The sequence below is a fragment of the Arachis ipaensis genome, chromosome B05 (genome assembly GCF_000816755.2).
Source record: "Arachis ipaensis cultivar K30076 chromosome B05, Araip1.1, whole genome shotgun sequence".
Taxonomy (NCBI): Eukaryota; Viridiplantae; Streptophyta; class Magnoliopsida; order Fabales; family Fabaceae; genus Arachis; species Arachis ipaensis.
In genome coordinates this window covers 18,149,402-18,159,068 of record NC_029789.2, presented here as the reverse complement: position 1 = coordinate 18,159,068, position 9,667 = coordinate 18,149,402, and the positions used below count along the sequence as shown (strand labels likewise).

The following is a 9,667-nucleotide window of genomic DNA, read 5'->3' as shown; positions in this document are numbered from 1 at the left end:
CATTAGTATAGTATTGAGTATTAATATGAGTGTTTCAGATTTGATTATGTATGCTAATAATTTAGTATACAATTGATTAATAATCCTTTTTGATATAAGAATTTACTTAATATACTAAAATTGTGTTTTCTCTTAACTAATAAAAGTGAGGTATCACTTTCTCGCGAATTCATTTTTTCTCCAAAATGAATGTATTTAATTAATAATGCATAATTATATTAATTTAGGAAAATATCTTTATTTTAATTATATAAAATTAATATTTAATACATTATTAAACTACTTATCAATTATTAATCAGAAATATTTTTAATTATTTTAATGAATAATACATAATTATAATAATTTAGGAAAATATCTTTATTATAATTATATAAAATCAATATTTAATGCATCATTAAACTAATTATCAATCAAAATTATTTTTAAATATTTTAATTATATTCATTTTAATTATATTCATATCCTTCTAATTCTTATTCATTATCCAATGATTTTATTAGTGGCAAGTTGTTAACCCATTTATATTGATAATAATAATAATTTTATTAGGATAAATATCAAATTCTATTCTTAATATAAAAATATAAAATTTAATTCCTTCCATTTTCATTTTACCGTTATAAAAGACCATGTATGCTAGAAAAAAATATCATTCGTTTACCAATTACTCTTTCATTTGATATCTTTTACAACAATTCTTTTTCTTCCTATGAGGTGTCGTTGCAAGAAGACAACTATCGTGGACACAAACTACCACACTCTCCAACTTTCGTGCTCATTATGCGGAGCTATATAAGATATGTTATCTATGAAGTATTTATACACTACTAGAAAATTAGTTATTACAGACGGATATTTCCGACGGATTTTATCCCACTGAAATACAGAGGGAATTTCAGGGGGATTTTTTTGTCGGAAAACAAAAAAAATGAATTAGCATAAATTACAGACGGAAAAGAAAATCCGTCGATAATTCCGTCGGAAAAATTAATTTTTTTCCATGAAAAATAGTTACAGACGGATTTTTCGTCTATAATTAAATAGACAAAACGCTGCGTTTTATTAAATTATTACAGACGAAAAATTCGTCTGTAATTTAAATTTTCCGTCGGAAATATATTAGAATAAGGAGATGGATCACTCTACTCCCGAATACTTCAGTTCATTTTTTTTCACGTTTCCTTGAATTACTCCCATGCCCTCTCTCTCTCTCCATTGAAGATGTGACGTCCTCTGGTGTCGCCGCCGCCGCCGCGGCTCGCGTCGCACGAGCTCCTTCCACCGCCGCTCTCAATGCGTTTGCTCCTTTCGTCGTCACACGAGCTTTCTCGGCCGTGCACTTGTCTTACGAGCTCCCTCCGCCGCCGCTCTCGCGCTGCTTCTTCTCTCCTCGCCGGAGGTTTGTCATCGTCTCTTCTCGTCGCTGTTAGTTCAGGCAGGCCTCCGCCTCCTTCTCGTCCCTAGCCCTAACCCTTCCATTGTGATTCTGTTCCGATTTCATTATCCCTAGCCCTAACCCTGTCCCTTCCCTGTTTTTCTTAACCCTAATTCTCGTCCCTTAACCCTAATTTTCCGTTTGTTCTCTCTGGTTTAGAATTATGTTATGTGGATCGATTTTAATCCTAGTTTGTTTTTTTCAGGTCCGCTGAAGGTTACACCATTTATGGTCGAGTGAAGATCCCCAGCAGTATGCTTTGTTTTTCTTTTTTGTCACTCTGATTTTTATTTTCTTACTTTTTAGTTAATTCAAGGTTACATCAATTTCTTCTCAAATTTCTTAATTCTTCATATATGTATACTGTGGCAGAATATCATTATTTTATTTTCTTTTTTTTGTCCTCTGTTATTTTCTTTTAACGATGAAGAACAGCACAGGTATGTGTCATCCTACATGTGGATTTTGTTATTGGCATTGTAAATTGATTCCATTTGTCTAAGCTTTTCCTCTGAACTTACACTCTCATTGTTTTAAATTTGTTATGCATAGGATTTTCTCAATCTGTTTGTTTGACTTTTTCAACTGTTTTTCATTTGCACAAAATCAGAACATCTACACCATCAAGGCATATAGTAGTTTATATGATTTAACATTAAATTCCTTTATTTTCATTATAGCATGATCATTTTTTCATTGCCACTGCAGGCAAGAATTGTTGCAAGCACGTGAAAAGCATAAGGAAGAGCAAGTGATTGCTTTGAAGCACTCTATGCAAAGTGGAATGGTTAGTTTTTACCAGATTGCTTTTTTATGTTGATGTGGCTCCTATTCTTAGATTATTTTCTTGATGTCAAGGTCCTTTTCTTCTCACACTTCTAGGCCGTCATAAAGTATGAGCAGTAATTGCTTTTCTCCTTATTTTTTATTTAATAGTATCAAATAACTGCGGCATTGAAATTAGTCAATATTGAAAATATCTTTTGCCCATTCTTTCAGAGACAGATTTCTACTAGAGCTTTAATGCCCCCTCCTCGCCCCTCAAACAAGAAGCTGTCAAGGTGTAAATATATCAACCATTTTAAAATACCCCTATTTTAAAATGGTGAATCTTATGATAACTATGAACATGGTTATAACAACACTTAAAAAATATAGTTTTTAACTTGCCCTTGCAGTTTTTCTCCCTCTTTCCATCATGAATATTTTGTTTGATTCTCTTTTGTAATAGTATGAAACTGCATAAACTCTTTCAGTGTCATCGTCTTCATTAATGGTGTGAATGGAGCAAGTCAGAAGAGAACGAGCCACCAATGATGGCAGCATGCATTCAAGTCTGCTACCCATCTCACTGTGTTGCTTTGGAAGCTTAGATGCTACATTGATTCTACTCTAATTTGATGGGTGTTATATGCTTCGCAGGTAGTGAAAATTGTTCAGGATTATATGGGTGTATCATCATCCATACCTTCGCTATAAAATAGAAATTCTAGATAGTATCCATACATATATTGGTAGATAGTAAAATCCAAAATTCAATATTTTCTTATTGAGTACCAGAAACAGCTGTTCTAGGCCTCATATGGTAGAAGTAAATATCAATATATAAAATATGTCATGAATTTAGATGTTCAACAATCATTTCATGTTAATTATACATAATTGGCAGGAAATTATTGGAGTATAAGTTTGATAACGGCCGAATTACTATTATATTTTTCTTGTATTAAAATTAATTAATTTTTAAATTTTTATTTTTAAAAGATTTAGATTATATTCTCTTCTCATGAATTTATGCTTGCTTAGTGTTCATTACTTATGCATAACTGTTGGACTATATATGAACATGTACACTTTTCTTTATTTATTTAGTTTTAATGTGGTGCACCTTTCTTTATTTTTGTTAACAGGGATGTGCTCTTTTATTTTGGCAGGTTCTGGCTCATTATGTATCTAACCCATAGTAAAATTTCCAGAAAAGCATATCTAATCTTTGCAGTTTTATATGAAGAGATTATTCTAGCCCTAGCATGTTAAGATAGAAATCTCGTTTCCAGGTATTTTTATTATGCTTCCCTTAGAGCTTCTTGTCTACCCACTTTTAATGATATAATCTAGGATGAAAATTTTCTTTTGTCCAAGTTTTATATGCTATGCTTTGTTGTAATATTCATGCATGTCATGGTTATCATGTCTTTTCGAAACTGGTAAATGTTAGGCATATTTGTAACAGGGACATGGAAGCTATGAAGATCGTACTGAGATGCTTCGTCTTATTGTAGATCTCGTGGAGGCAACTATCTTTGCTGATAATTCAGAATGGAGATTGTTACTAGTTAAGTGGTATTTTTTCTTTTTTTAGTTATTGTTGCACATATTAAATTGACTTACATTTGCTTTACATTCTGTTTCTGGTGGTGTTGATGAGCAGGTAGCCAAGGATACACAGTTGATAGATTCCATTGCTGAAAAACAATCCCAGATATTTTCAGAAAAATGTAAATTGTTTCCAGCAGATGTGCAGATTCAGTCCATATATCCATTGTAAAGGATTGCTTCCTTTAGTTTTTCTATAAATTACTTATCTTCATATTCAGTGATTACTAATATAGCAACAAATCTTGATTTCAATCATTTCCTAGTGTGATTTTTATCTAAGGTCACCACTATAGTAACATTCTGTTTCTTTTAATCAAACTTCATTCAGGCCAGAAGTTTCTGAGCTCGAGGCAAAACTTTCTGAAGAGTAAAAAATTTGTTGAATCTTCAACAAAAGGTGGATGAATTAGCATCCAAAGTACAGAACATTTTAATGCACTTCTTGTCTTTGGATAGGTGTAGAAATTAATCAGCAGCTTGAAATCTTCTATCCGTTGTTTCTGCTTCCATGCTTATTAATTCACCTAGTAATGTCTTTTATTTTTCATTCATAACTGAATCAAGCCTATGATAATCCTGTTTTATTTCTTGAGAGAGAGAGAGAGAGAGAGAGAGAAAGTTAACAATATATCTCGACATATTTCAACACTAATAATCACCCTCAAACATTACTTAGCATTTCTGATTCTTCCTGTCAATACTAGAACTGAGTTTCACTTTTGAGAACTCATTATAATTTGGCTTCTTCCTGAATGTGAATCAGCATTGATAGTCTTGAATCGTGATCTTGGAATTTTCTCGGCTTTCAAATTTTCAGGTTAGCCCACTCAATGATATTGATAAATAGTAAATACATACCTATTGTTTATTAGATTTTAGAATGCTGATACTCAATAATGTACATCAATTAATCAAATAATACTATTATAAATTGCAGTGTCAAAGCAACTATTGATAGGTATAAGAAATATGTTTAGATTCATCTGGTGCTGGATCTGCTTCCGAGATTAATGCTCGGGTATATGTATAGAACATATTATTTTATATATATTCCATGATAGCCATAATTATCATTATATTAATTAAATTACATTATATTTTGCAGTATTACCAGCAAGAAGTAGAAAAATTGTGTGCCCAAATTAGTAATCTGCAGAATAACAAATTTTGAATGCTATTGGGAGTTTGAGACAGATATTTCAGCATTTCAATAAAAAATACAAAGATTCAATAAATTTCGGTCTAGATCCATCAAACTTGCCTCCATGAAGCAAAGAAGCAGTGTTAAGGATGATGTTAAATTGAAGAATTAGAATATGTAAATTTCGGTCTAGATTCAGCAAACTTGACTCCTCCATGTCTCTTTTTATATTTCTTGATTTGGTTACAGAATTACAATGCAAACATTAATATTTTAATTTGTTCATGACTTGCTTGTTTATAGTACTTTTCTTTTAGTTTGATAATACGATAAATTTGTTTATTTTTTGAAATATTATAATATTTGAATATAAATTAGATAAAAATTTGTATTAAATTTATATTTATTTTGTATGAAAACAAGTTTATTTTGTAATTAGAAAAATTAAAAAAATTATATTTTACCTTACAGATGGATTTACAGAAGGATTTTCTGTCTGTAAGATGATTTTCCGAAGTTCAAATTACAGACGGAAAATCTGTCGGAAAATCTGTCTGTAATTACAGATGGAAAATCCGTCTGTAATTACAGATGAAAAATCCGTCGGAAAATCTGTCTGTAATCCGTCTGTAATTACAGACGGAAAATCCGTCGGAAAGTTCGTCGCCTTCGAAAAATGGATGCAGAATTTACAGAGGAAAAATCCGTCGGTAACTGGTAAAAATCCGTCTGTAATTTTCCGACGGAAAAAAAATCCGTCGGTAAATAATTTCCGACGGGGCTTTTACAGAGGGACAAAATCCGTCGGTAATTTCGTCGGTAACCAAAAATCCGTCTATAATAAAGACCAAATCTGTCTGTAAATCTGTCTGTATTAATCCATTTTCTAGTTGTGATAGACCATGGTATTATCATGTATGCATAAATAAAAAATGTTTCGTATTTAAATTTAAGTCATTTACCTGTTTGTGGTATATTGTAGAATGAAATTACTGTCAATATGTGTTGTGTAATGATATTATGTTCTAATTTAAGCTTTTACTTTAGAATTGTATTATGATTTTATCTCATCATTTTTTCTTAGATATCAAGTTGACGTATTTTTATTTATTATTATTATTATTGAAACGAATGTGATATGAAATGTATCAAAAAAAAACTCTCACATTCAATTTATTTTATTGTAGTCTTCTATCTATTCTATTTACTTTTATTTTTTTCTTATTCATTTTATTTTCTTTTTAAATTATCGTTATTATTCAATAATAATAATAATAATAATAATAATCTTTTCTTTTATTAAAATACTCATTTAATTGAATTAATATAAATATTTAATGAAAATAAAGGATGAATTTTTTGGCTTAAAGGATAATACAATCGAATATTCTTAAAGATTTTAAAGCTGTGAGTATATATTCTTCCTATATTAATATACGCATGCATATTACCTCATTTTTTTCATAAATGGAAAATAACATTTACCCATTAAATTTGTTAGTTGCTCAACCGATTCATCTTATTTATTATGATTGAGATTGATATATAATCATAAAGATCTTTTTTTCTCCATTAATTTTAGTAAAGAAATCGTTAATGGAATCAAATCATATTTCTATAACATATATAAGAATATATATTTTTATTATATAAAAATTGAATTTTTGCACTTCATGGTGGGCGTGACATACTTCTTAGCGTGTTTCTTAATTTATTTTTATAACTTATTGAATACAATTTTTTACAGTAAATTAATTATATCAACTAATTGATTTGATTAGGTATTTAAATATGACACGATTTATTATAATTTATATCAATCAAATCATTGTAATTTATTATATCAATTATTTTAATTCATTAATTTATGAGATACATAATAACATAGATGATTTGTTACTTATACTGATTAAATACAATAAATACAAATTAATTTAGTTAAAAAAATCATTATTTCCTATGTGTTTTTATTTATTTTTTTAATTCATTAAATCCAATCAATTATAATAAATTAATTATATCAACTAATTAATTTAATCAATTATTTTTTAATTTATTTTTTGAATTCAATAAATCAAATAAAATTAATTATACTAATTATTTGTATTGACTAATTGATTTGATTAATTCTTAAAAATATTTTTATTTAACTTATTTTATTTATTTAAATATAACTAATTAGTTATTTAATTTTATTAGGATAAATATCAAATTCTATTTTTATTTTACCACTATAAAAGACCATATATGCTAGAAGAAAATAGGTTTAATTACTCTGCTGGTCCCTATACTTTTTTTTCTTTTAATTGAGTCCTTGCACCAATTTTTTTTTAATTGGATCCCTACACTTTTTTTTCTTTTTATTTAGGTCCCTATACCAATTCTTTTTTTTTAGTTGGATCCCTATAAAATTAAGCCAATTACTACTAAGAGGGACTTAATTGAAAAAAAAAATTGATGCAGGGACCCAATTAAAAAGAAAAAAAGTATAGGGACCTAATTGAAAATTTCACGAAACTATATGGATCAACAGAGTAATTAAACCAAGAAAATATCATTCATTTACCAATTACTCTTTCATTGGGTAGCTTTTACAACAATTCTTTTTCTTCCTATGAGGCGTCGTCACAAGAAGGCAACTATCATAGACACAAATCAGCACACACTTTTCAACTCCCGTACTCATCATTCAGAGCAATATATGATATGTTATCCATTAAGCATTTATAAACCATGGTGTTATCATGTTTGCATAAATAAAAAAAATTTCGTAATTAAGCTTAAGTCATTTATCTATTTGTGTGGTATATTGTAGTGTGAAATATACTTTTAATTTGTGTTGTGCAATGATATTATGGTTTAATCTAAGCTTTTATTTTAGAATTGTGTTATGATTTTATCTCATCATTTTTTCTTAGATATTAAGTTGATGTATTTTTATTTATTATTATTGAAGCAGATGTGATATAAAATTTGTAAAAAGAAAAAAAAACTTACATTCAATTTATTTTATTGTAGTCTTCTATTCTTCTATTTCTTTTTATTTTTTTATTATAATTTTATGTTAGTTCATAATTAATTAATGATTAATGTTCATGAAGCTATGTTACTCTAAATTTTATATTTTATATTTTATAAATATTTTATTTAAATATAATTTTTTTAACATAAAAATGTATTATTTTAATAATATCATAATTTTATATTTTTTAATTATTCTAAATGAATATTTTACTAATTAAAGCTATTCTTCCATTTGCTTTTACTAATCTATTTTCTAACTATTATATAAAATTAAAATCGTATTAATGAATTTAATATTAAAGTTAATTTGGCTTTTTATTATTTAGAGTATTTTTCAATCAATAATTTTATACTCTTTACTTTTTTTTAGTTTCATTTTGAATTTTAATTTAGTACTCAAAGGATACTGAAATAAAGTTACAAAAGGGTTCATAGGGTAAAATAAGTAAAATAATGTGATACCCACATTGCAACATTCAAATGAAACAACTTAGGATCTAAAATGTTTGTCTTTCTCTTTCTCGCCGTCTATTATATTATCTATTCTATCATATAAAAATCGAATTTTTACCTTTAATGATAGAATCAACGTAGCATGCTTCTGTTTTATTTTGTTTAACTCATTAAAGTCAATTCATTATGATAAATTAATTATATCAACTAATTGATTTGAATAGATATTTAAGTATCACACAATTTAAAATTATGTATATTAATTATTTGATTTAATTTTTATGATATATAAATTTAAGGAATAAATTAAAATAAGATAATTTATTACTTATTTAAATTGAATACAACAAATATAAATTAATTTTAATAAAAATTTACTATTTTCTAATCTTCTATACATAAAAATGACAAAACAAAATTATAAAAATAATCTTTTTATCACTTTTGTTATTTTAATTTTATTTTTTTCTTTTTTTATGTATAATTTTATTTTATATTAACTTTGTTTATTTAATAATAAAATATACTCATATTAATTCTATCATATAATAATATATTTTTCTCCTATATTAATCAAAGAATTTTAATAGTTTTCAACTACATCTAATAGAATGACTGAGAAGTCAGAACTACGAGAAGTAAAAACCCAGGTTCAAAATGCTGAAACAAAGAAAAGAAAACAATGGATATATGATTAGAGAAAAATGTATAATAATGACAAAATATACTAAAACTGAATTTTTTCTCTAACTAATAAAAGTGAGGTGTTAATTTCTCATGAATTTATTTTTTCTCTAAAATGAAATTACTATTTTCTTTTCTAAATTTATTTTAGAAAAATATATTTATTATAATTATATTACAATTAACATATAACGAATAATGCATGATTATACTAATTTAGAGAAATATTTTTATTATAATTATATAAAATCAATATTTAATACATTATCAACTAATAAAAGTGAGGTGTCAATTTCTCATGAATTCATTTTCCCTCCAAAATGAAAGTACTATTCTTTCTTCTAAATTTATTTTAGAAAAATATCTTTATTATAATTATATTACAATATTACAATAAGCATTTAATGAATAATACATAATTATAATAATTTAGAAAAATAAAATAAAGTCCAGTAATTTATCTTCCGACTGCACACGTGTATAGAATAACTTTTATGAAGGAGTCATGTATAGTAAATACGGTCGATGATTGTAAAACTGTATACTAA

General features: G+C 26.8%; 1 protein-coding gene across 15 annotated transcripts; it reads left to right on the top strand.

The window, feature by feature from the left end:
• Positions 1,150-5,258, top strand: LOC107643193. Of its 15 annotated transcripts, none has more exons than XR_001620781.2 (11): positions 1,150-1,402; positions 1,644-1,690; positions 2,147-2,225; positions 2,438-2,499; positions 2,695-2,860; positions 3,373-3,495; positions 3,672-3,773; positions 3,870-3,982; positions 4,146-4,634; positions 4,755-4,835; positions 4,923-5,258. XR_001620781.2 is itself a non-coding variant. In XM_021123261.1 (7 exons), the coding sequence occupies exons 2-6, from the start codon at positions 3,702-3,704 to the stop codon at positions 4,826-4,828; spliced, it is 336 nt and encodes a 111-aa protein (XP_020978920.1). In that variant the 5' UTR covers positions 3,349-3,495; positions 3,672-3,701; the 3' UTR covers positions 4,829-4,835; positions 4,923-5,258. The 15 variants fall into 15 exon arrangements, 2 of the variants coding, with proteins under 2 accessions (XP_020978921.1, XP_020978920.1); XR_002362556.1 differs by having other exon boundaries at positions 3,373-3,773; positions 3,870-3,936; positions 4,146-4,235; positions 4,581-4,634; XR_002362552.1 differs by having other exon boundaries at positions 3,373-3,773; positions 4,146-4,214; positions 4,581-4,634.